Source organism: Lethenteron reissneri, chromosome 18 (genome assembly GCF_015708825.2).
Source record: "Lethenteron reissneri isolate LAM-NWPU_2019-01 chromosome 18, ASM1570882v1, whole genome shotgun sequence".
Taxonomy (NCBI): Eukaryota; Metazoa; Chordata; class Hyperoartia; order Petromyzontiformes; family Petromyzontidae; genus Lethenteron; species Lethenteron reissneri.
The window spans coordinates 1016658-1043699 of record NC_083796.1 but is presented as its reverse complement, the minus strand read 5'-3'; the positions used below and the strand labels follow the sequence as shown (position 1 = coordinate 1043699).

Here is a 27042-nt window from a genome sequence, read left to right as displayed (position 1 = left end):
AAAGCCTGAGCCTCAAGACGTTTTTGCACGAGGGTCCTGCCACGTTTGTTTCAATAGGGGGTGGCGATTATAGCTTCCTAAATTCCAATTGAGTGATTAGCGGTGTAATTTATCGCAAGGGCCTACTCCTGCCCATGACATCACAGGATCTTTAACCCCCACTGTGAGTGAAGCAGAGAGGCGCAGATTATTGTCTTGCGCTGATTAGCCGCAGGATAAACCAGGGGCGGACGCGGGATTCGAGCCGTGGAACTTCTGCGACGAGCGGCGAGCGCGCTACCGCCGGGCCGCGTCGCCGCTCAAACGACGGCGGTCTCAGCGGCCCTAGCAGCTCGCGCGTCATCCGATCGCAGCTCGAGACTCGCGGTGAGTCTCGCCGTGACGGAGACTCACCGCGAGCCTCAACGCCTCGGCTTCGCTCTCGCCCATTAAGGGGGCTGGGAGGTTTAATTCGCCGTTAGGAATTTGTGATGTTTATTTTTTTATATCCATTTTTTTTTGCAACTTCCTCGCCAAATTCCTGCGCGCGCGTCCCCGGGGCACGGCCCTCGCCTCCTCCTCGCCTCCTCCTCCTCCTCCTCGCCTCCTCCTCCTCCTCGCCTCCTCCTCCTCCTCCTCGCCCTCCCCTCCTCTTGGCAGTGGCGGCGGCGGTGGTGGCGGTGGCGGCGGCTTGCGGGGTTTTCGAGGGATTCTTATTTTAGCGATTAAATTAAAACCAGCGGCAGCCGCGCTCCCATCCGAAACCTCCGCTCTCCTCGACAGCTCCACTCTTTGTTTATCCGTCGTGTTTGTAGAAGCTGGGGGGGGGGGGGCGAGGGGGGTGGGGCGAACAGGGAGGGGTGGTGGCTAAGGGTGGGTAGCAGCAGCAGGTGCTGAGTGGCACTGCGGGTTGTGGTGAGGGTGATGTGTCGAGTGTTGCAGTCTGACTGTTGCCGTGAGTATAGGCCCCCAATGGAGGGGATGCTAGAGGCCATCGTGACTGCTGCCCCAGGGCCCCGCTCGCTGTGGGCTCCCGTGCGAGTGCTCCGCAGGGCCCCAGTGAGAGCCCACGGGGGCCCACGGGGGCCCACACTGCGCCTTTCATTCACTCGGAGAACAAACGGGGACTGTGCCGCCAGGTCCCCACCCCTCCCCCAGCCCCCCATTGACACAGGAAGCTGTCGGAGTGGCGGGAGGGGGGGGCACACGGAGTGAACGCGGGGTCACGGTCGAGGCCGCGGAGGGGGAGCGGCCACTGCAGACAGCTCCCTGAGCCTCACCGCGACCCCTACCCCTTGACGCTGAGCACACCTCGGACCCTAACCCCGAACCCCATCTCACACCGCGACCGCGACGCTCACCTCTCCGAAGCCCAAGCCAGGCTGCGTCGTGAGCACAACATTTCTCGGCAGACAATTCGCCTCCTTCCCCTGACCCGTCCCTCCACGTGAACGACACGAGCCTTTCTGACACCCCCGTCAGCCGCACGGCCCTCCTCCTCCTGGGCGAGCGTAATCCCAGCCTTCCTCCTCCTGGGCGAGCGTAATCCCAGCCCTCCTCCTCCTGGGCGAGCGTAATCCCAGCCCTCCTCCTCCTGGGCGAGCGTAATCCCAGCCCTCCTCCTCCTGGGCGAGCGTAATCCCAGCCCTCCTCCTCCTGGGCGAGCGTAATCCCAGCCCTCCTCCTCCTGGACGAGCGTAATCCCAGCCCTCCTCCTCCTGGGCGAGCGTAATCCCAGCCTTCCTCCTCCTGGGCGAGCGTAATCCCAGCCCTCCTCCTCCTGGGCGAGCGTAATCCCAGCCCTCCTCCTCCTGGGCGAGCGTAATCCCAGCCCTCCTCCTCCTGGGCGAGCGTAATCCCAGCCCTCCTCCTCCTGGACGAGCGTAATCCCAGCCCTCCTCCTCCTGGGCGAGCGTAATCCCAGCCCTCCTCCTCCTGGGCGAGCGTAATCCCAGCCCTCCTCCTCCTGGGCGAGCGTAATCCCAGCCCTCCTCCTCCTGGGCGAGCGTAATCCCAGCCTTCCTCCTCCTGGACGAGCGTAATCCCAGCCTTCCTCCTCCTGGACGAGCGTAATCCCAGCCCTCCTCCTCCTGGACGAGCGTAATCCCAGCCCTCCTCCTCCTGGGCGAGCGTAATCCCAGCCCTCCTCCTCCTGGACGAGCGTAATCCCAGCCCTCCTCCTCCTGGACGAGCGTAATCCCAGCCCTCCTCCTCCTGGGCGAGCGTAATCCCAGCCCTCCTCCTCCTGGGCGAGCGTAATCCCAGCCCTCCTCCTCCTGGGCGAGCGTAATCCCAGCCCTCCTCCTCCTGGGCGAGCGTAATCCCAGCCTTCCTCCTCCTGGACGAGCGTAATCCCAGCCTTCCTCCTCCTGGACGAGCGTAATCCCAGCCTTCCTCCTCCTGGACGAGCGTAATCCCAGCCCTCCTCCTCCTGGACGAGCGTAATCCCAGCCCTCCTCCTCCTGGACGAGCGTAATCCCAGCAGCGCTGACTGCAACGCGAGCACCGCGCCCTCGACCGCTCTCGGCGGTGGCGGCGGTGGCGGCAACGTGGCCCCGTTGGCAGGGCGCCCGCCACTCGTTGCAGACGTTCACGCTTCAAATCCAGCGGCCGCCCTGGTAAACACTGCGGTTGTAATCTAGATTTGAAGTTTTTTTGACTGCAGGGATCCATACTCTTTGGTTCTTTCGGTAAAGTCACGTAGGTATAAAATAAAATAAATTAAATCACGACGTTTCGGGCGCAACACAAGCATCCGTCATCAGGTGGGACAACCACAGCAAGAAACAATTGCTGAAGTGGGCAAAAGCAAAAGGGCTGCTGTGGTTGTATTAGCTGTAATTACTCCTCCGCGCCGTCCGCCTCACAGTGGACGTCATTGGCAACAGTCGGCCACTGCGTGCCGGGGTCACAGACATTTGCCATATCTAGAAAAATTGCCCCGCAATTATCACACATATAGTAGCAATCACCTCCCCTTCACCCCGCCTGCCCTCCTGAGAAAACCTGGCAGAGTCTTGAGGCTCGGTGAGGCGTCCCTCGGTAAACAAGGAGAAAAGAGCACTCGTCCAGTGTCTTATCAGCACAGTCAATCAGGCTGAACCAGCGCCGCAGGTGCCCCGTATCTAACACAGCGAGGAGCATCCATCGGACCATTCCGAGCGAACGAATGCGGGGACACAGAGCCGTCCTTACGGTACGGCGAGTCGGAGCGACCGCCCTGGGCCCCACGTTTTTGGGGGGCCCCGCGCATCGATGCCACGGTGTCAGATGTAATAGTTCTGGTTTAGTTTGAAGGCGTCGGGGGGGGGGGGGGCCCACGCCAGTACAACAACAGCAGCAACGGCGGTCGTGGAAATCGCACGGGTCACGCGGTGCACGCGCACGGGGGAGACCTCTTGACAGCAGACGGCAGCTGCTGAGAAGAGATTGGGGGCCAGGGCTTGGCGAGGGAGAGCGGCGCGAGGAGCTGCCTGCCGGCTGGATGAACGGAGGTTCCCGGCGGGGGAGCGTGGCATTAGGATCGACATTAGAAGTGGACACGCAGCTGGACGACCTGGACAGTTTCAAAATGTGGTCGTGGCTACGGAGGCATCGTAGAAGACGCCCGGATTTGTTTGCTCTGCCAAAGCCGCCTTTAACGCTAAACAATGCAGCTGCTGCTGCACGCAGCACAAAGTGGGCCCAAGTTGGACTCCAGCTGCTGCTGCTGTTGCATCTGGGGTGGAGTGCCCAGCTCCGACCTCACTGCTGCAGCCAACTGAGTTCAGCGTGAAGCAGCAGGCAGCGAGATCGATGATCACCGCACTCATTGACTCACTCGGCTCGCTCGCCCACCGGCGGTCAGTCACCTACCTATCACTCTTGTGTCACTGCTACCGTGGTCGCTGTTCCCGTCAACTTCCCTCGGTGATTCCTCCTCCCATGTTGAGGACTCGGTCAACCAGTCGCTGTGCCATCTCATCCACACTGTGTTCAACCACCTCCACCACCAACACTGCAGGTCACAACAACACACCCCTCATCCACTCAATCACCTTTTCACGCATGCACTCAAAGACAGAGACCCCCCCCCCCCACCGTATTGCCTTAACAGACTGCTGGGGCAAGTCTTGTTAGTGAGCACTTATGAAGGCCGGCACAGCACACGAGGGGGTGGGTGGCCAGCACCACGCCCGGCCGCCTTTGTCTCCCCAGTGGCGATATTTACACACCGCACCAGGTACTCATTTGAGGCTGAGTCGACCTAGGGGAGGCCCAGGACCAGTTCAAATAATCGTCACTTGTTTTGGCCGTGAGTGGAAATCGAACTCGGGTCGCCGGGTTCGTAGCGCAGCGTAGCGCTAACCGCTACACTACCGCTCCCGACTCACTCACTCATACGCATTTACTCACTCACCCAGTCACCCACTCCAATACTGACTCGCTCATTCACTCACTCACCCATTGAACCACTCCTGCGCTCATCGACTCACACACATTCACTCGCTCATGCTGTCACCCACTCTCATACTGGCCCACCCACTCACCCACCCACTCGCCCACTCACCCACCCACCCACTCACCCACCCACTCACCCCACTGCCGGTCACTTCTCTCTCTACTTCTTCCCTCGCACTGGAATTCCCTCCTCCCATCGTCTCTTCTCTTTTATCCCCAAACCACTTACCTCGCTCAATCAATAACCTTGCTCAATCAATAGCTTCACTCAATTCCGCAAACGCGTTACAATCTTATGATCTCTTCCAACGTTTATAATACTTTTTGTTGCTGTTTCTTGGAGTTCTGGGTCTGCGTTTAATAATGGTGTTGAATTCAAGTGGGAGCATCAGGACGAGATGTTGTTGACAAGAACGTGTACAATAGCTACACAAACATTTACAGAGATCCCACCAACTGCCTCGTTACAAAAACGAACAGTATCATCACTGATTCAGCTTCATTAATTGAACAGACCAAACGGTTTTCCTTAAAACCCTCTGCTGCTAGACCACCCAGACAATATGGCTTACCAAAAATCCATAAAGAAGGTACACCCCTTCGTCCCATCGTCTCCACCATTGGCTCACCCACATACAAACTAGCCCGGTTTCTGTCTGAGACTTTGCAACCATTCACTGGTAAGACCACCTCATCTGTACTTAACTCAGCTCACCTGGTATCGTCAATTAAAGACATCTCACTGTCCCCAGGTGATGTGCTCGTTAGTTGCGATGTCGTTTTTTTGTTCACCAAAGTTCCTGTGCCCAATTCCATTGCAATAATTGAAGATTTGGTCCAACAAGGACTGAATGCTGATGAACCAGCCCTGGTTCGACACTGCCTCACCAATACATACTTCACCTGGGGTGGAACATTCTACAAACAAACTGAAGGCACCCCAATGGGTTCTCCCTTATCTCCGGTTGTGGCCAACATTTAAAAGGAAAAATTTGAGACGGACGCCATCTAAGCATTCACTCTATGCCCATCCTTGTGGAAGAGATACGTGGATGACACGTTCGCCATCTGGCCACATGGCCTACCGGCTCTGAAACAATTCCTCAACCACATCAATTCCATATACCCAGAAATCAAACTCACCATGGAGGTAGAAAAGAATGGCATGCTGCCCTTCTTGGATGTCTTCATCAAAAAGAGACCAGATGGCTCATTGAGCAAAGTGACCCACACTGACGCCGACCTAAAACCTGATTCCCACCACCATCCATCCCAGAAGAATTCCCTCATCAAAACGCTACACCATAGAGCTCAATGTATCTCCGACCATGAACACCTAACCAGTGAATTCAAACACGTACACCAAGCTCTCAAGGCAAATGGATATTCTGACTACACAATCCGCAAAGCCATCACCCCAACCGTGAGGAAGGAGCCATATGAAAATCCAATCAAAACCATCACCCTGCCATACATAGCAGGGGTAACCAAAAAGATTTCCAAAATCTTGAACAAACACAAAATCCAGGTCCGATTTAACACAGTGCATAAAATTCGTGACCTGATCCCATCTGTGAAAGATTCCTGACATGCAATACCCCGGCGTCTACAAACTAAGCTGTACCTGCGGCAGCAGTTACATTGGGGAAACTAAGCGACATGTCTCGGACCGTGTTCGTGAACATAAGGCAGATCTGAAACATGGCAGGACCAATACTTCTGCCGTGGCTGATCATTAATTTAATGCGGCTGGCTCACGTGAAATTATTTCTCGAAGACGAAGGTACTTTGTAAGCCCACTGGCTATCAATGAAAAATCGTTCATGAAGCCATCCATATATACAGACACAGACACAATTTCAACCGAGACGACGATTTTAAACTCAGCAATCATTGGAAAGATGTCGTCAACCACTTTGGGTCATGATTTGTCAACCTCTACCGTCAGCAGTGTGGATGGGTGTAGCGAGGTGCAATCCCCCCTCCATCTCTACCCCTCTCTCCTCCTATCTCTTACCCCCCCCTCTCTCTCCCCCCTATCTTAAACCCCCCGCCATCAGCTCCACCTCCACCTCGCGCTTTACTCCGACATTGGCACTGGCTGCCCCGCCCGTGCTGTTGACGCCGCACCGCTTCCCATGCTGCTGCCACGCCAGGTCCTCCACAACTCTGAAATCCCTCATCATAACAAGCAGTTGCGTTTGGAGGCTTGCCCCTTCTTTTCTCTCCGCCTGATGGAGACCGCTTGTGTTGCGATCTAAACGTCGTGGGTTTTTTGCTTTTATGTTTATTTTTATTTTCTACGTGACTTTACCGAAGGAACCAAAGAATATGACTTTGAAACCTTTGCCGTGACCTTGACCTTGACCAAGTTGTTTTGTGACCCAGTCGTGACCCAGTGGTGACCCAGTGGTGACCCAGTCGTGACCCAGTGGTGACCCAGTCGTGACCCAGTGGTTCTGCGTGCGCGTCGCTGTCCCCTGTCTCGGCCGCGAACAGAGGGGGGCCAGGGAGGGGGTCCCGGCGGAGGGGGCTGGCCCCAGTGGCAGCACGGGGGCCAGGGGGGAGAAGGGCACACGCACCCCCCCGCAGGGCAGCCCGAGGTGTTCCAGGTACACACGTACACACACATGCATACACACACGCGCGCACACACACGTACACACACGCATACTCACACGCATATACACACACGTACACACACGCATACATATACGTACACACAAAGATAAAGATCCCCCGTGTAGCCTTTGAACAGACTGTTGTGGAAAGTGCTGTTAGCGAGCACCTATGAAGGCCGACACGGCACACGAGGGGGTGGGTGGTCAGCACCAGCCGCCTTTGTCTCCCTAGTGGCGATGTTCACACATCACACCAGGTACTAATTTGAGGCTGAGGCGACCAACACACCCCACACACATACATGCACTGCTGTTGCTGCTACTATTGTTGTGATCGGACAACACGAATAGTCTGAGAGTTGGACCTGAACCCGTCCCCCTGGTTCTACGCTGCCCCCCCCCCCTCCCCCCTCCCCGTTGCCCACCAGGAGATGCTGTCCATGCTGGGAGACCCCACGCAGGGTGCTGGGAACTACAACAACGAGGACTTTGGAGACCTGGGAATGTTCCCTCCCTTCTCCGAGTGACCTAATGACCTGGGTCACCTCTCCCCCCCCCCTCTGCGTGACCATGTGACCTGGGTTATACTCCTCCCCGCCATTGAGTTGTTCATTGTGAAAACGCCCCATTGAGTTGGTGACCTGAGCCAACGTGGTTCATTGCTGAGAGGTGGATTCGTGGAGCGGAGGGGTTCACGAGTTGATGGATCATTCATCGCTTGAGGAATGAATGCATTGATGGGTTCATAGGCAGAGAGGGGTTATGGGGTCACTGGCTTAGCGAGGTGAAGAGTTTCTAAGCAAGCGGATGATGATGCCAATGGATTGATGCGTTGGTGAGTGGTTTAGTTAATGGGTAGTCGGCGGGTCAATGAGTTGATGGATTAATGAATTGTGGGGTTAATTAGTGGGTTCAGTAATGAGTTGACGTGTTAAACGATTGAATTAATACGTCGATGGGTTAGCGAGGCCGTGTGTGATGAGTTGATGGGTTAGCAAGGCCGTGTGTGATGAGTTGATGGGTTAGCGAGGCCGTGTGTGATGAGTCTATGGGTTAGCAAGGCCGTGTGTAATGAGTCGGTGGGTTAACGAGGCCGTGTGTAATGAGTCGGTGGGTTAGCGAGGCCGTGTGTGATGAGTCTATGGGTTATCAAGGCCGTGTGTGATGAGTTGATGGGTTAGCGAGGCCGTGTGTGATGAGTTGATGGGTTAGCGAGGCCGTGTGTGATGAGTCTATGGGTTAGCAAGGCCGTGTGTAATGAGTCGGTGGGTTAACGAGGCCGTGTGTGATGAGTATGGGTTAGCAAGGCCGTGTGTGATGAGCCTATGGGATAGCAAGGCCGTGTGTAATGAGTCGGGTTAGCAAGGCCGTGTGTGATGAGTCTATGGGTTAGCAAGGCCGTGTGTAATGAGTCGGTGGGTTAGCGAGGCCGTGTGTGATGAGTCTATGGGTTAGCAAGGCCGTGTGTAATGAGTCGGTGGGTTAGCGAGGCCGTGTGTAATGAGTCGGTGGGTTAGCGAGGCCGTGTGTGATGAGTCTATGGGTTAGCAAGGCCGTCTGTAATGAGTCGGTGGGTTAGCGAGGCCGTGTGTGATGAGTCGATGGGTTAGCGAGGCCGTGTGTAATGAGTCGGTGGGTTAGCAAGGCCGTGTGTAATGAGTCGGTGGGTTAACGAGGCCGTGTGTAATGAGTCGATGGGTTAACGAGGCCGTGTGTAATGAGTCGATGGGTTAGCAAGGCCGTGTGTAATGAGTCGGTGGGTTAGCAAGGCCGTGTGTAATGAGTCGGTGGGTTAGCGAGGCCGTGTGTGATGAGTCTATGGGTTAGCAAGGCCGTGTGGAATGAGTCGATGGGTTAGCAAGGCCGTGTGTAATGAGTCGGTGGGTTAGCGAGGCCGTGTGTGATCAGTCGGTGGGTTAACGAGGCCGTGTGTAATGAGTCGATGGGTTAGCAAGGCCGTGTGTAATGAGTCGGTGGGTTAGCGAGGCCGTGTGTGATGAGCCTATGGGTTAGCGAGGCCGTGTGTAATGAGTCGATGAGTTAGCAAGGCCGTGTGTAATGAGTCGGTGGGTTAACGAGGCCGTGTGTAATGAGTCGATGGGTTAGCGAGGCCGTGTGTAATGAGTCGATGAGTTAGCGAGGCCGTGTGTAATGAGTCGGTGGGTTAACGAGGCCGTGTGTGATGAGTCGATGGGTTAACAAGGCCGTGTGTGATGAGTCGATGGGTTAACGAGGCCGTGTGTAATGAGTCGGTGGGTTAGCGAGGCCGTGTGTAATGAGTCGATGGGTTAGCGAGGCCGTGTGTGATGAGTTGATGGGTTAGCGAGGCCGTGTGTAATGAGTCGATGGGTTAGCGAGGCCGTGTGTAACGAGTCGATGGGTTAGCGAGGCCGTGTGTGATGAGTCGATGGGTTAACGAGGCCGTGTGTGATGAGTCGGTGGGTTAGCGAGGCCGTGTGTGATGAGTTGGTGGGTTAACGAGGCCGTGTGTGATGAGTCGGTGGGTTAGCGAGGCCGTGTGTAATGAGTCGGTGGGTTAGCGAGGCCGTGTGTAATGAGTCGGTGGGTTAGCGAGGCCGTGTGTGATGAGTCGATGGGTTAACGAGGCCGTGTGTGATGAGTCGATGGGTTAACGAGGCCGTATGTAATGAGTCGGTGGGTTAGCGAGGCCATGTGTGATGAGTCGGTGGGTTAGCGAGGCCGTGTGTGATGAGTCGATGGGTTAACGAGGCCGTATGTAATGAGTCGGTGGGTTAGCGAGGCCGTGTGCAATGAGTCGGTGGGTTAGCGAGGCCGTATGTAATGAGTCGGTGGGTTAGCGAGGCTGTGTGTGATGAGTTGATGGGTTAGCGAGGCCGTGTGTGATGAGTTGATGGGTTAGCGAGGCCGTGTGTGATGAGTCGGTGGGTTAGCGAGGCCGTATGTAACGAGTCGGTGGGTTAGCGAGGCCGTGTGTGATGAGTCGATGGGTTAGCGAGGCCGTGTGTGATGAGTCGGTGGGTTAGCGAGGCCGTGTGTAATGAGTCGATGGGTTAGCGAGGCCGTGTGTGATGAGTCGATGGGTTAGCAAGGCCGTGTGTGATGAGTCGGTGGGTTAGCGAGGCCGTGTGTGATGAGTCGGTGGGTTAGCGAGGCCGTGTGTGATGAGTTGATGGGTTAGCAAGGCCGTGTGTAACGAGTCGGTGGGTTAGCGAGGCCGTGTGTAACGAGTCGGTGGGTTAGCGAGGCCGTGTGTGATGAGTCGATGGGTTAGCGAGGCCGTGTGTAACGAGTCGGTGGGTTAGCGAGGCCGTGTGTAATGAGTCGATGGGTTAGCGAGGCCGTGTGTGATGAGTCGATGGGTTAGCGAGGCCGTGTGTGATGAGTCGGTGGGTTAGCGAGGCCGTGTGTGATGAGTCGATGGGTTAGCGAGGCCGTGTGTGATGAGTCGGTGGGTTAGCGAGGCCATGTGTAATGAGTCGGTGGGTTAGCGAGGCCGTGTGTAATGAGTCGGTGGGTTAGCGAGGCCGTGTGTGATGAGTCGGTAGGTTAGCGAGGCCGTGTGTAATGAGTTGATGGGTTAGCAAGGCCGTGTGTAATGAGTCGGTGGGTTAACGAGGCCGTGTGTAATGAGTCGGTAGGTTAGCGAGGCCGTGTGTAATGAGTTGATGGGTTAGCGAGGCCGTGTGTAATGAGTCGGTGGGTTAGCGAGGCCGTGTGTGATGATTAGATGGGTTAGCGAGGCCGTGTGTGATGAGTCGATGGGTTAGCGAGGCCGTGTGTGATGAGTCGGTGGGTTAGCGAGGCCGTGTGTGATGAGTCGATGGGTTAGCGAGGCCGTGTGTGATGAGTCGGTGGGTTAGCGAGGCTGTGTGTGATGAGTCGATGGGTTAGCGAGGCCGTGTGTAATGAGTCGATGGGTTAGCGAGGCTGTGTGTGATGAGTCGGTGGGTTAGCGAGGCCGTGTGTGATGAGTCGATGGGTTAGCGAGGCCGTGTGTAATGAGTTGATGGGTTAGCGAGGCCGTGTGTGATGAGTCGGTGGGTTAGCGAGGCCGTATGTAACGAGTCGGTGGGTTAGCGAGGCCGTGTGTGATGAGTCGATGGGTTAGCGAGGCCGTGTGTGATGAGTCGGTGGGTTAGCGAGGCCGTGTGTAATGAGTCTATGGGTTAGCAAGGCCGTGTGTGATGAGTCGGTGGGTTAGCGAGGCCGTGTGTGATGAGTCGGTGGGTTAGCGAGGCCGTGTGTGATGAGTTGATGGGTTAGCAAGGCCGTGTGTAACGAGTCGGTGGGTTAGCGAGGCCGTGTGTAACGAGTCGGTGGGTTAGCGAGGCCGTGTGTGATGAGTCGATGGGTTAGCGAGGCCGTGTGTAACGAGTCGGTGGGTTAGCGAGGCCGTGTGTAATGAGTCGATGGGTTAGCGAGGCCGTGTGTGATGAGTCGATGGGTTAGCGAGGCCGTGTGTGATGAGTCGATGGGTTAGCGAGGCCGTGTGTGATGAGTCGGTGGGTTAGCGAGGCCATGTGTAATGAGTCGGTGGGTTAGCGAGGCCGTGTGTAATGAGTCGGTAGGTTAGCGAGGCCGTGTGTGATGAGTCGGTAGGTTAGCGAGGCCGTGTGTAATGAGTTGATGGGTTAGCAAGGCCGTGTGTAATGAGTCGGTGGGTTAACGAGGCCGTGTGTAATGAGTCGGTAGGTTAGCGAGGCCGTGTGTAATGAGTTGATGGGTTAGCGAGGCCGTGTGTAATGAGTCGGTGGGTTAGCGAGGCCGTGTGTGATGATTAGATGGGTTAGCGAGGCCGTGTGTGATGAGTCAATGGGTTAGCGAGGCCGTGTGTGATGAGTCGGTGGGTTAGCGAGGCCGTGTGTGATGAGTCGATGGGTTAGCGAGGCCGTGTGTGATGAGTCGGTGGGTTAGCGAGGCCGTGTGTAATGAGTCGATGGGTTAGCGAGGCTGTGTGTGATGAGTCGGTGGGTTAGCGAGGCCGTGTGTGATGAGTTGATGGGTTAGCGAGGCCGTGTGTAATGAGTCGGTGGATTAGCGAGGCCGTGTGTAATGAGTCGATGGGTTAGCGAGGCCGTGTGTGATGAGTCGGTGGGTTAACGAGGCCGTGTGTGATGAGTTGATGGGTTAGCGAGGCCGTGTGTGATGAGTCGGTGGGTTAGCGAGGCCGTGTGTGATGAGTCGGTGGGTTAGCGAGGCCGTGTGTGATGAGTCGATGGGTTAGCGAGGCCGTGTGTGATGAGTCGATGGGTTAACGAGGCCGTGTGTAATGAGTTGATGGGTTAGCGAGGCCGTGTGTGATGAGTCGGTGGGTTAGCGAGGCCGTGTGTGATGAGTTGATGGGTTAGCGAGGCCGTGTGTGATGAGTCGATGGGTTAATGAGGCCGTGTGTAATGAGTCGGTGGGTTAGCGAGGCCGTGTGTGATGAGTTGATGGGTTAGCGAGGCCGTGTGTGATGAGTTGATGGGTTAACGAGGCCGTGTGTGATGAGTTAATGGGTTATCGAGGCCGTGTGTGATGAGTTGATGGGTTAGCGAGGCCGTGTGTGATGAGTTGATGGGTTAACGAGGCCGTGTGTGATGAGTTGATGGGTTAGCGAGGCCGTGTGTGATGAGTTGATGGGTTAACGAGGCCGTGTGTAATGAGTCGGTGGGTTAGCGAGGCCGTGTGTGATGAGTTGATGGGTTAGCGAGGCCGTGTGTGATGAGTTGATGGGTTAACGAGGCCGTGTGTGATGAGTTAATGGGTTATCGAGGCCGTGTGTGATGAGTTGATGGGTTAGCGAGGCCGTGTGTGATGAGTTGATGGGTTAACGAGGCCGTGTGTGATGAGTTGATGGGTTAGCGAGGCCGTGTGTGATGAGTTGATGGGTTAACGAGGCCGTGTGTGATGAGTTGATGGGTTAACGAGGCCGTGTGTGATGAGTCGGTGGGTTAGCGAGGCCGTGTGTGATGAGTCGGTGGGTTAACGAGGCCGTGTGTGATGAGTCGGTGGGTTAGCCCGTTAATGAGGATGCAGTTTAAAATATCAGTGGGTCAAGGTAGGCGCTGCATATTGGGTTGGTGAGTTAGCTAACGATAAGTTAACGGGTTAGAGGGTTAACGAGTTGAAGGGTTAACGAGTTAGAGGGTTAACGTGTTGAAGGGTTAACGAGTTAGAGGGTTACCGAGCCGGTGAGTGAACGGGACTGGTGAGTGAACGAGCTGGCGGGTAAATTAATGAAGCTATTAACTTTGTCTCCGTTCCGCACCACCCCCCCCCCCCCATTCGTGCTGTGGTGGAGGGAGGGGGGGGGTAGCGGGTGGGGGCCGCGTGCCAAACGTCGTCTCTCTGTGCGTCTCGTGACCGTGATTAACTCCGCTGCGCAGTCGTCATAATTATTGTTGTTGATGTTATTGATGATGTTGTTGTTATTGACGTTGTTGCTGTAATGATCGTCGTCGTTGTTAAAGTCGCCACGCGTTGGTTGTGTAAGTGCGCGCTGCGTGGCCATCGCCGCCGCAACAACAAGAAGAATCACCACGAGGAGCTGCTCGCCACCGATCGCCGCTGGTCGCGAACGTCGCCGATGTATCCGGGAAAGCGGCAGCCGAGTCCAGCGACTCGCTGTGCGGGAGGAGGGTCCTCGCCGCTGCGTTGAGGTTTGTTTTTAATCCTCAAGATGTTCTCAGCCAATTCATGATGAGTCGCGTTTGTTTGTTATTCACGTTGGGGGGAGGGGGGTGGAAGCGGAGCAGCCGGAGAAAACCCACGCCTTGGTCGAGGGGGCAACGCTCTATCCCCGTACAGATGGAAACGGATGGAGGTTCGTCCGCAATTTTCTGTACCGCGTTCTCGTAGCAAACCAGGGCATGGCACCTCCTCGGCGCCCAATGGGAAGGGAGTTTCACACCATCCCTGTGCGATCCTCCAATCCTCCTTGCTGCTGCCTCCGCAGCGCTGGATGACAGCAGTCGTCACGTGCCGCACAGCAGTCAGTCACGTGCCGCGCAGTCAGTCACGTGCCGCACAGCCACCACCGCTGTCCGGGAAAACGAACAGCAGTCCTGCCTCTAACCCACTCATCACCCAGCCACGACTACTAACCCTAACTCGCCAGCCAATCAGACACTAATACAACCCTAACTATCCAGCCAATCAGACACTAATACAACCCTAACTCGTGGGCAAACTTGACCCGGTCGCTTGCTTGTCCACTCACCCACCAAGCCAGCCAGACAATGCTGCTCGTATCCCTGCCCAGGGTTCACATTCCTCACGCAAGACTCTCCGGCTCGAGTCGACTTGCCTCGAGGGGGTGGCACGCGGCAAGCAGTCGTCGTGGTCGCCTCAGCCGTAGCGAGAAGGATACTCGACGTGGTGTGCCGGATGCGGAAATATTCCCCCCACCCCTCCCCACCCTCCGGTGTTGGCGCGCGGTGGCCGCGTGGCGCGCGCGTGGTGCAGGTGTGGTCACGTGGTGGCGTCTTGAGTAAAAGGTGCGCGCGCGCCCACGTGGTGGCGGATAACCGCGTGCGCTGCGAGTGGGTGGGTGGGTGGCGTGCGTGGGGTGAGCATTGCGAGTGAATGGGGGGGGAGGGGGTGCGTTGTGAGTGAGCGTGCATTGACAAGGAGCGTGCGTTGTCAGTGAGTGCGCATTGTGAGTTTGTTAGTGAGTGGGGTTGTGCATTGTGGGTGAGTGAGCGTGCGTGCGTGTGCATTATCCGTGAATGTGCCCCTCTGGTTTGCACGGTTGGCTCCGTACGGTGCGAAATAAGTTCAACACACATTGCATACATTGTGAGTATGTGAGTGTGCAGTGTGTGAATATGCATTGTGAGTTTGTTAGTGAGTGGGGTGTGAATTGTGAGTGAGTGTGCATTGTGAGTTTGTTACTGAGTGGGGTTTGAATTGTGAGTGAGTATGCATTGTAAGTGGGGTGTGCGTTGCCAGTTTGTGAGTGAGTTGGGTGTGGGATGTGTGTGCATCGTGAGTTAGTGTGCATTGTGAGTTAGTGTGCATTGTGAGGCAGTGAGCGAGTGGTGTGTGCATTGTGAGGGTGTGAGCGAGTGGTGTGTATATTGTGAGTGTGGTGTGTGCATTGTGAGTGTGTGAGCGAGTGGTGTGTGTATTATGAGTGAATGCTGTGTACATTGTGAGTGTGTGAGCGAGTGGTGTGTGTATTATGAGTGAATGCTGTGTGCATTGTGAGTGTGTGAGCGAGTTGTGTGTATATTGTGAGTGTGGTGTGTGCATTGTGAGTGTGTGAGCGAGTGGTGTGTGCATTGTGAGTGTGTGAGCGAGTGGTGTGTTTATTGTGAGTGTGGTGTGTGCATTGTGAGTGTGTGAGCGAGTGGTGTGTGCAGTGTGAGTAAGTGGTGTGTGTATTATGAGTGAATGCTGTGTGCATTGTGAGTGTGTGAGCGAGTGGTGTGTTTATTGTGAGTGTGGTGTGTGCATTGTGAGTGTGTGAGCGAGTAGTGTGTGCATTGTGAGTGTGGTGTGTGCATTGTGAGTGTGTCAGCGAGTGGGGTGTGCATTGTGAGTGCGATGTGTGCATTGTGAGTGTGTGAGCGAGTGGTGTGTGCATTGTGAGTGTGTGAGCGAGTGGTGTGTGCATTGTGAGTGTGGTGTGTGCATTGTGAGTGTGTGAGCGAGTGGTGTGTGCATTGTGAGTGTGGTGTGTGCATTGTGAGTGTGTGAGCGAGTGGTGTGTTTATTGTGAGTGTGGTGTGTGCATTGTGAGTGTGTGAGCGAGTAGGGTGTGCATTGTGAGTGTGGTGTGTGCATTGTGAGTGTGTGAGCGAGTGGGGTGTGCATTGTGAGTGCGATGTGTGCATTGTGAGTGTGTGAGCGAGTGGTGTGTGCATTGTGAGTGAGTGAGCGAGTGGTGTGTGCATTGTGAGTGTGGTGTGTGCATTGTGAGTGTGTGAGCGAGTGGTGTGTGCATTGTGAGTGTGGTGTGTGCATTGTGAGTGTGTGAGCGAGTGGGGTGTGCATTGTGAGTGTGTGATCGAGTGGTGTGTGCATTGTGAGTGTGTGAGCGAGTGGTGTGTGCATTGTGAGTGTGTGAGCGAGTGGTGTGTGCATTGTGAGTGTGGTGTGTGCATTGTGAGTGTGTGAGCGAGTGGTGTGTGCATTGTGAGTGTGGTGTGTGCATTGTGAGTGTGTGAGCGAGTGGTGTGTGCATTGTGAGTGTGTGAGCGAGTGGGGTGTGCATTGTGAGTGTGTGATCGAGTGGTGTGTGCATTGTGAGTGTGTGAGCGAGTGGTGTGTGCATTGTGAGTGTGTGAGCGAGTGGTGTGTGCATTGTGAGTGTGGTGTGTGCATTGTGAGTGTGTGAGCGAGTGGGGTGTGCATTGTGAGTGTGGTGTGTGCATTGTGAGTGTGTGAGCGAGTGGTGTGTTTATTGTGAGTGTGGTGTGTGCATTGTGAGTGTGTGAGCGAGTAGTGTGTGCATTGTGAGTGTGGTGTGTGCATTGTGAGTGTGTGAGCGAGTGGGGTGTGCATTGTGAGTGCGATGTGTGCATTGTGAGTGTGTGAGCGAGTGGTGTGTGCATTGTGAGTGTGTGAGCGAGTGGTGTGTTTATTGTGAGTGTGGTGTGTGCATTGTGAGTGTGTGAGCGAGTGGTGTGTGCAGTGTGAGTAAGTGGTGTGTGTATTATGAGTGAATGCTGTGTGCATTGTGAGTGTGTGAGCGAGTGGTGTGTTTATTGTGAGTGTGGTGTGTGCATTGTGAGTGTGTGAGCGAGTAGTGTGTGCATTGTGAGTGTGGTGTGTGCATTGTGAGTGTGTCAGCGAGTGGGGTGTGCATTGTGAGTGCGATGTGTGCATTGTGAGTGTGTGAGCGAGTGGTGTGTGCATTGTGAGTGTGTGAGCGAGTGGTGTGTGCATTGTGAGTGTGGTGTGTGCATTGTGAGTGTGTGAGCGAGTGGTGTGTGCATTGTGAGTGTGGTGTGTGCATTGTGAGTGTGTGAGCGAGTGGTGTGTTTATTGTGAGTGTGGTGTGTGCATTGTGAGTGTGTGAGCGAGTAGGGTGTGCATTGTGAGTGTGGTGTGTGCATTGTGAGTGTGTGAGCGAGTGGGGTGTGCATTGTGAGTGCGATGTGTGCATTGTGAGTGTGTGAGCGAGTGGTGTGTGCATTGTGAGTGAGTGAGCGAGTGGTGTGTGCATTGTGAGTGTGGTGTGTGCATTGTGAGTGTGTGAGCGAGTGGTGTGTGCATTGTGAGTGTGGTGTGTGCATTGTGAGTGTGTGAGCGAGTGGGGTGTGCATTGTGAGTGTGTGATCGAGTGGTGTGTGCATTGTGAGTGTGTGAGCGAGTGGTGTGTGCATTGTGAGTGTGTGAGCGAGTGGTGTGTGCATTGTGAGTGTGGTGTGTGCATTGTGAGTGTGTGAGCGAGTGGTGTGTGCATTGTGAGTGTGGTGTGTGCATTGTGAGTGTGTGAGCGAGTGGTGTGTGCATTGTGAGTGTGTGAGCGAGTGGGGTGTGCATTGTGAGTGTGTGATCGAGTGGTGTGTGCATTGTGAGTGTGTGAGCGAGTGGTGTGTGCATTGTGAGTGTGTGAGCGAGTGGTGTGTGCATTGTGAGTGTGGTGTGTGCATTGTGAGTGTGTGAGCGAGTGGGGTGTGCATTGTGAGTGTGGTGTGTGCATTGTGAGTGTGTGAGCGAGTGGTGTGTTTATTGTGAGTGTGGTGTGTGCATTGTGAGTGTGTGAGCGAGTAGTGTGTGCATTGTGAGTGTGGTGTGTGCATTGTGAGTGTGTGAGCGAGTGGGGTGTGCATTGTGAGTGCGATGTGTGCATTGTGAGTGTGTGAGCGAGTGGTGTGTGCATTGTGAGTGTGTGAGCGAGTGGTGTGTGCATTGTGAGTGTGGTGTGTGCATTGTGAGTGTGTGAGCGAGTGGTGTGTGCATTGTGAGTGTGGTGTGTGCATTGTGAGTGTGTGAGCGAGTGGGGTGTGCATTGTGAGTGTGTGATCGAGTGGTGTGTGCATTGTGAGTGTGTGAGCGAGTGGTGTGTGCATTGTGAGTGTGTGAGCGAGTGGTGTGTGCATTGTGAGTGTGGTGTGTGCATTGTGAGTGTGTGAGCGAGTGGTGTGTGCATTGTGAGTGTGGTGTGTGCATTGTGAGTGTGTGAGCGAGTGGTGTGTGCATTGTGAGTGTGTGAGCGAGTGGTGTGTGCATTGTGAGTGTGTGAGCGAGTGGTGTGTGCATTGTGAGTGTGTGAGCGAGTGGGGTGTGCATTGTGAGTGTGTGAGCGAGTGGTGTGTGCATTGTGAGTGTGTGAGCGAGTGGTGTGTGCATTGTGAGTGTGTGAGCGAGTGGTGTGTGCATTGTGAGTGTGTGAGCGAGTGGTGTGTGCATTGTGAGTGTGTGATCGAGTGGTGTGTGCATTGTGAGTGTGTGATCGAGTGGTGTGTGCATTGTGAGTGTGTGATCGAGTGGTGTGTGCATTGTGAGTGTGTGATCGAGTGGTGTGTGCATTGTGAGTGTGTGATCGAGTGGTGTGTGCATTGTGAGTGTGGTGTGTGCATTGTGAGTGTGTGAGCGAGTGGTGTGTGCATTGTGAGTGTGTGAGCGAGTGGTGTGTGCATTGTGAGTGTGTGAGCGAGTGGGGTGTGCATTGTGAGTGTGTGAGCGAGTGGGGTGTGCATTGTGAGTGTGTGAGCGAGTGGGTGTGCATTGTGAGTGTGGTGTGTGCATTGTGAGTGTGTGAGCGAGTGGTGTGTGCATTGTGAGTGTGTGAGCGAGTGGTGTGTGCATTGTGAGTGTGTGAGCGAGTGGTGTGTGCATTGTGAGTGTGTGAGCGAGTGGTGTGTGCATTGTGAGTGTGGTGTGTGCATTGTGAGTGTGTGAGCGAGTGGTGTGTGCATTGTGAGTGTGGTGTGTGCATTGTGAGTGTGTGAGCGAGTGGTGTGTGCATTGTGAGTGTGGTGTGTGCATTGTGAGTGTGTGAGCGAGTGGTGTGTGCATTGTGAGTGCGGTGTGGATGATGCGGGTGTGCATTACATGGGGGGGGGGGGGGGGGTGATGTAATGCGGGAGTGAATCTGAAATCGAGTCTGGGCCAAGTTCTCCTTCTCCCTCCCCCAGTCTACCCCCCCCCGAATCCCTCCCACCCGGGCCCCCGGTGCCGCTGTAGTATATATGAACTCACACACGCGACTCGGGCAGCTGCTAGCGGCACAGTCTGCATGCGGCACAGACTCGGATTCAAGAGACTGACACACTGAGACACGGACTCCGAGACACTGACACACACACTCAGAACCACTGACACGCACTTATCGACAGTCTGAGATACGCAGACTCGGACAAGGCTCAAAGAAGGCAGAGACGCAGAGACCGACTGACTTGAAGTGACTCGGATACCGGTACAGAGGGAGTCGGGGACACACTCATCCCGGCAACACACACTAAGACAGATGCACAGGGCCGACTCAGAGACACAGACTCACACACATACCCATCGACTTCGAGTCAAACAAAAACACACACACATAGGCTTACACAGACGTACACGCGCATATATAGACCGGAACAACTGCAGACATGTGGGCGGTCATAGGAGCCGCACATAGACACAAACACATCTGCACATAGACACACACACCTGCCCAAAGCCATATGCATAGACTCAGAGAACACGCGCAGACCCGGCCACTCAAAGCGTCCGTGAAGGTCAACAACAACAATAGCAGCATCATCATCATCGGCAGCAGCAGCAGCAGCAGACGCACCTGCCTAACCCGGAGTGGCGAGGAGACCTGTCCGCTCACCACCACGAGGAGCTCAGGTGAGCACGGCCCAGGTGAGAGAGACGCTGGAGGCAGGTCGCAGGGCGAGGGAGACGCAGACGATGGATCTTGAACGAGGGATCGAAGACAATGTTGACTTGGGAAGGGGCCTCGCCGAGTCTCAAGGGCCATGTTCAGGAGGGTGCTGCGACACGGGGATGTCGAAAAGCTTTGCACAGATGGGTTCAAGAATCCAATGCTGCACTGCCATAGGTACGGGATCTGAAGTCTGAGATATGCGACGAGTGATTTAGTGTGAGTCTGTGTGAGATGATTCATTTGGTGAATTCCAATGTTGTGGGGAGCGGTGGCGCAGTGCTTAGCGCACCTCGCTGAGAACCCTACCGTCCGAGTCCGCTTCCCGCTCACGGTCAAAAATCGGTGGCGAAAACCTGAACCGATCCTGGGCCTCCACTGAGTCGACTCAGCCTTAAAATGAGTACCTGGTACTGTGTGTAAACATCAGAACTGGGAAGACAAAGGCTGCCAGGGTCCTGGCCACCCGACAACCCCTCGTGTGCCGTGCCGGCCTTCATCGGTGCTACTCGCTCACAGCACTCGCCCCAACTGTTGAGGCTATAGAGCATATCATTGTCTTTGAATGTCAGTGTGTGTGTGTAATTGTGGGTTGTGATATATTTTATGAATGCGTGTTATGCTGGGAGTGTTGTGAATGGTTGTTTGTGAGTTGGAAAGAGAGGGTGTGTGCGCGTGTGTGTGACTTCGTCTGAATGGGTGATTGTGAAAGGGGGACGTGAGTGTGTGGCTGTGTGTACGTTTGTGTGAGAGTGACTGTGAGTGTATTTATGGGGATCATTGTGTGAGTGTTACTATACTTGGAGTGTATGCATCAATCTGTGTGTCAGAGCGCATGTGAGTGGTGTGATTGTGCGAGTGTGAATCGGTTATTTTGAGCGTGTGCCCGTCTGTGAATCTTGTGAGTTTATCTCGGGGGATCGTTGTCTGATTGTATATGGGAGTGTGCAAGTGAGTATGTGTATGGGACTGTGTATGTGTGCGATACTGTCTTTGTGTAGTGCCACTGGGGAGACAAATGCGGCTGGGTGCTGTGCTAGCCACCCACCCCCTCGTGTGCCGTGCCGGCCTTCATAGCTGCTCGCTCACAGCACTTGCCCCAAGAGTCTGTTAAGGCTACACGGGGATCTTTGTCTTGTTCGTGCAGTGCAGTGGCCAGCGCGTTGCGCTACGAACCCGGCGACCCGAATTCGATTACTGCTCGCGACAAACGTCCGTGACGAATCACTGAGCCTGTCCTGGGCCTGCCCTAGGTCGACTCAGCCTCAAATAAGCACCCCACCTGATAAAGTGTGGACACATCAGCACTGGGAAGACAAAGGCGGCCAGGCGCGATGCTGGCCACCACCCCGTCCGCCTTCGTCTTAACAATGGGCGCTCCTGGCTAATGGCACTTGCCCCGGCAACACGCGTGAGCTACACGGAGCGGTGGGGATCTTTGATCATTGCCTTTGTCTCGTGTTTGTACGCGTGTGGCTGTATGCTCGTGTGCGTTGAACCCGGCGTCCCCTCCCCCTTCATCGCCCCCCCCCCCCCATTAGAGTTATTTTTAGCGCCGCCGTGAGGCTGAGATTTTACATCAAATCCCAGACGATGGGGTGCGGAGTTGAGCAGAGAGGTGGGGGGGTCCCAGAGAGAGGCACGGCTGTTGTTATGACTGCGTTGAGGGTGGGGGGCAGGAAAGGAGGGGGGGGGGCGGGGGGTCTTGGAGGGGGCTGTCGGGGAGGAGGGGGAGCGTGAGGCAGCAAGGAGGAGTGGGGAATGGGAAGAAGGAGAGATGAGCCGATGGGATGTAAGATCGACGGGGAGAGACAGGGGGAGCGGGACGTGGGGGGGGGGGGCTGTGGAGCTGCCTTGGATGACTCCCAACTCCACCCTCCGCTCCACCCTCCACTCCACCCTACGTCCCATTCCGCTATCTTTGTCTCCTCTCCCTGACTCAACGCTCTTCATCTGCGGCGCGCAAACTCAGCGGTGGAACGCGAGATGGAATGTTTGGGGGGGGGGGCGGGCGGGGGAGGAGGAGGGTTGGGGATGGAGTGTAGAGGGGGCGGGGGTGCCTGTACCGAGTGGGGGGAAGAAGAAGCGGAAGGGGGGGGGGGTCACCTGTACCTGGACTAGACCACTGTGACTCTTGTGTAGTGGGTGAGGAGGGGCGGGGTTCAGGGGCTGTGACCCAGCGCCGTGGAGGTGGTAGCGAAGGTGGGTGGATCACACACAGATGCCGTGAAACTCACTTCCCACGGAAAGGGCGCTATATACATTCGAAATATAATTGAGGAGTCGCACCCTGGCTCTACCAGCACAAGGCGGTACAGTGAGCGTGTGCTCCATCTGTTCCGTCTCTACGGGATCGAGTGTTGCTCCCTTGCGCGCGTTGGGGAATTTCTCTCGGTGCTCCGATTTCCCCCAACATGTGAACGATCATCACCAATTGGCCGATAACTCCTTCATACGCAGAGGATCGCAGAGCGTGGGCAAGCGTCGGTGGCGCCGGCTCCTCGCCACCGCGTGACTGCTGCTGCTGCTGCTTTACCCGCTCCTCGTCTGTCTCCGCCTCGCGCTTCCGAGTCGCCACCTTCCCTCTCGACTGCGAGCGAGGAGCGAATACCGCGACATGACAACAACGACGACGATGATGATGATGGGAGTCGTTGAAACCTGGGCAGGATTAGGGACCCCCCCGTCGAGAGGTCGCCGGTTCTCGGATGAGGTTACGGATCTCGTCTCTGTCATTTGCCAGAAATGCGCGGAATGCGACCGCATTCACAGTCGCAGCGAGCGCGACAAAGACAAAAAACCCCCGTGTAGCCTTAGACGGGCTGTTGAGGCAAGTGCTGTGCAGGTCGGAACCGCACACGGAGCGGGTCGTGTGGCGAATAACCACTCCTAGCCGCCTTTGTCTCCTCGGTGCTGATGTCGGACTCGGTGTGGTCATCCCGACAGCCGTTGGCATCGCTGGGGAGCTTGGGTCAGGGCAGGGGGTGATGGTGGGGGCACGGGGGGCTGGGGGTCATGGTGGGGGCACGGGGGGCTGGGGGTCATGGTGGGGGCACGGGGGGCAGGGGGTCATGATGGGGGCACGGGGGGCTGGGGGTGATGGTGGGGGCACGGGGGATGGGGTCATAGTGGGGGCTAGGGGGATGGGGTCATGATGGGGGCTAGGGGGATGGGGTCATGGTGGGGGTTAGGGGGATGGGGTCATGGTGGGGGCTAGGGGGATGGGTTGATGGTGTCCTCGGGGATCGATGTGTGTCTGGTTGCGTTGTGCTCCCGGTGCGTCTGGTTGCGATGGGAGTGTGGTAGGGCTGTGCTCGTGTGTGTTCAGGTCATGGTCGGGGGGGAGCGGGGTGATAGTGGGGAGCGGTGGCGCAGCAGTTAGCGCAATGTGCTTCGAACCTGGCGACCCGAGTTCAATTTTCGCTCACGACCAATAACAATTGCGGAATATGCGAACCGGTGCTGGGCCTCCCCTATGTCGACTTAGCCCTAAATGAGCACCTGGTGTGGTGTGTAAATATCGCCGCTCGGGATACAAAGGCGGCCGGGCGTGGTGTTGGCCACGCCCCCCCCCCCCCTCATGTGCCGTGCCGGCTTTAATAAGTGTTACTCGCTAACAGCAATTGCCCCAAAAGGTTATTAAGTCTATACGGGGGATCTTTGTCTTGTTCTGGTGAGGTTGTGGTAGGGGGTGTGCTAAGGATGTGGTAGGGGTGTTGCTCATGGTGTGGCCGTGATCGTGAGGGTGTGATCTGGCAAGGCTAGGAGGGGACCCCGTGAAGGGGACCCTGTCCCTGACACCGCTGTCCCCGCGTCTCTGTGCCACCCTCCCCTGTCTCTGTGGCATTGGGGAATTGAAAGTGACCCAGTGGCTACTCGCACACGTCTCAGGGTGGGTTCGGGTTGCCACCTTTCCACTGTAGACCAGACCCGTACAACCTCCTCAGTCGTCACTCGGTCTACTATCAACACCGTACAATCAACCGCAACAATAATAATGTTCCATTATTAGGCTACTTTATATCGTTCAATATGTAAAGACGACTTGACACACTTCTCTTGAGATGGCACTTCATTGAAGACACGTTCACTTGACACAGGCGGAGACCCCCTCTGCAACAGCCCCGAGTCTCCCGCGCATCTCCCCCTTTTATACCGACAGGAGGCCACGCCCCCCTTCCCGAACCTTCTCCCTGACTCTGGACACTCGCTCCACCGGCAGATTCCTCCGTCCTCTTCCGTCACCTGACCGAGCTCCCTTCTCGATCATTCCCGTAGCCACCGGTCCCTTCGCACTCACAGCTGACTCCCCTGTCTTTATCTCCCCTGGCCACTAGTGCATTCATACAGTAGGCTGACTCCCCTGTCATTACCTTCCGTGGTCACTAGTCCACTCACACCGCATGGTGACTCTGCTATAATTACACATCAATTCCTGCCACCTGAACACAAGTGCCATCTCACAGATCAGAATTCCTGTCAAACCCGGCAGGTGGCAACCCTAATGTGGAACGATTCACTCTTGCCCCGCACCACCTCTCAACCGCCCCAGCCTTATTGGCGATTCAATTCATAGTCGAAAAATATAATAAATTTTATAATCGCGTTTTATTGCATTGTGTAATTGTGGTCAATGTAGCGGCCACTAGTGGCTGCATGGTTCATGTGATATGATTGTGGCCAATGTCAGATTAATAATGTGAATCGGTTAATCGATTCATCCATCCAATACACAAAGACAAAGATCCCCCGTGTAGCCTATACGGGCTGTTTGGGCAACTTTCAGTTTCATTTATTTGGTATAGCCCTGTGAGCCATTCGGCTCTTGAATCGGGTGCAATCGCAATAAACAACAAACAAAAACATGAACAAGAAAACATCTTAAAGTGACTATGTGACCAAGTGCAAACAGAAAAAAAATCCAGGAAAAGACAGCAAAATATTCCAGAAAAAGCGCCGTACACCAACGCTGTGTGCAAAAATCCCAGTGGGACGCAAGTCAAACAACAACAACAACAACCACAAGACAACTTAGATTAAGGCCATCAGTCTAACTCCGTACCACAACAAACTAACATGGCCAAACCAAAACACTTTTCGAAATCACCAAAATAAAGCCATAAAAGCAATGAAACAGTGATCATAGGAACTGTGACGGAATTTTCACAATAAACGACATAAAACAACATGTACCACCAAACCCCACTCCACAACAGCAGGAGCATCAGTCGGAGTATCAAAATGTTTTCAATGCACCTTTAAGATCAGCACACTATGAAGGCCGGGGGATGGTGTTGGGTGGCGTGGCTAAAAGCACGACCGGTCGCCTTTGTCTCTCCAGCGCTGATATTTACACACCATACCAGGCACTCATGTTTAAAGGCTGAGTCGACCTAGGGGAGACCCAGGACCGGATCAAATATTCGCTACTAATAATTGGTCGTGAGCGGGAATCGAACTTGGGTCGTCGGGTTCTTAGCGCAGCTCACTAACCACTGTGAGAGTATTCTTAGGTTTTTTCGGTAAAGTCTCGTAGGTAAAACATTAAAATTAATAAAAGTCAAATAAAATAAAATCACGACGTTTCGGAGGCAACACAAGCTTCCGTCTTCAGGTGGAACCGTCACAGCCACGACAGCTGTATCAAGTAAATGAGAGATTACAAGAGCTACATCTCCGTATACATAATGGTTGGAGAGGGGAAGGGCCAAGTACGGCACACTTTTTATTAATATGGTAAGGTGAGGCTTAAGACTAAGAATAGACTGCATAACAAAAGGCTGAGCCTTTGTTATGGAGAGGTACGGTTTGTGACTAAGCCTGGCCTACATAACAAAAGTGTGAAAAAAGAAACAACTAAACATGGTTAAACAAGCCTGGCTGTCTATCAATAACCTGTAATAGTTGTCTGTCAAATAAGATTGTCCAAATAAGTGTAGTTAAATCGTTTTGCATGGTTAATCACATCTTTCCAATGATCACTCAGTTTGTAACCATCATCACGGTTGAAATTATGTCTGTGTTTGTATATTTGTATGGCTTCGTGTACAAACCTTTGATGGTAGCCAGGAGGTTTGCAGAGCACCTTGGTCTCGGAAAAGACAATTTCATGAGAGCCCACAGAGTTGTAGCAATGATCGGCAACGGCCGAAGAATCAGTTCTGCCGTGTTTCAGATCTGACTTGTGCTCGTGGATACGATCAGAAACATGACGTTTCGTTTCTCCAATGTAGCAATCACCACAACTGCAACTCAATTTGTAGACTCCAGGATAATGTAAGTCAGGAACGACATCCTTCACAGATGGAATCAGATCACAGATTTTATGCACTGTACTGAATCGGATTTGGATCTTATGTTTGTTTAGAATTTTGGAGATCTTTTTGGTCACACCTGCTATGTATGGTAACGTGATAGTTTTGGTCGGAGTTTCATGTGGCTGTTTCTGTGTTGTGGGAGAAACAGCTTGGCGGAGAGTGCGGTCAGAGTATCCGTTCATCCTGAGGGCCCGATGTACATGTCTTAATTCACCGGCCAGGTGGTGTTGGTCAGAAATGCCATGGGCTCTGTGGTATAGCGTTTTGATGAGATAATTCTTTTGAGATGGGTGGTGGTGGGAATCCGGTTTCAAGTAGGAATCTGTGTGGGTGGCTTTCCTGTAGACAGAATGTCCCAAGGATCCGTCAGGCCTCCTCTCAAACAGAATATCCAAGAATGGTAGTTTACCATCTTTCTCCACTTCCATGGTGAATCTGATGGATGGGTGTCTAGAATTGATGTGGTCCAAGAAGTGGTTCAATGCTGGGAGGCCATGTGGCCAGATGACGAAAGTGTCATCCACATACCTCTTCCACAGGGAAGGACGCAGGGTGGATGTCTGGATGGCGTCTGATTCAAACTTTTCCATGAACATGTTGGCTATAACTGGTGACAAGGGGGAGCCCATAGGGGTACCCTCATTCAAACATAAGATTCAAGTCCGATTCAGTACAGTGCATACAATCCGTGATCTAATTCCATCTGTGAAGGATGTCGTTCCTGACTTACATTATCCTGGAGTCTACAAATTGAGTTGCAGTTGTGGTGATTGCTACATTGGAGAAACGAAACGTCATGTTTCTGATCGTGTCCACGAGCACAAGTCAGATCTGAAACACGGCAGAACTGATTCTTCGGCCGTTGCCGATCATTGCTACAACTCTGTGGGCT

General features: G+C 54.6%; 2 protein-coding genes across 4 annotated transcripts in view; both read left to right on the top strand.

Moving 5' to 3' along the window:
- Positions 1 to 14522, top strand: part of LOC133343657 (aryl hydrocarbon receptor nuclear translocator 2-like) — a 44662-nt gene extending 30140 nt beyond the window's left edge. Inside the window, exons 11-12 of the mRNA XM_061553370.1 lie at positions 6919 to 7031; positions 7469 to 14522. Coding sequence (XP_061409354.1) covers positions 6919 to 7031; positions 7469 to 7567 — 212 coding nt within the window. The 3' untranslated portion in view covers positions 7568 to 14522. The remainder of the gene's footprint in view (positions 1 to 6918; positions 7032 to 7468) is intronic.
- A 4665-nt stretch (positions 14523 to 19187) lies between these two features.
- LOC133343654 (cell migration-inducing and hyaluronan-binding protein-like) overlaps positions 19188 to 27042 on the top strand; it is a 58047-nt gene continuing 50192 nt past the window's right edge. For all 3 annotated transcript variants that reach the window (XM_061553369.1, XM_061553367.1, XM_061553368.1), the window contains exon 1: positions 19188 to 19796. The gene's annotated coding sequence lies outside the window, so the exon portion shown is untranslated. The remainder of the gene's footprint in view (positions 19797 to 27042) is intronic.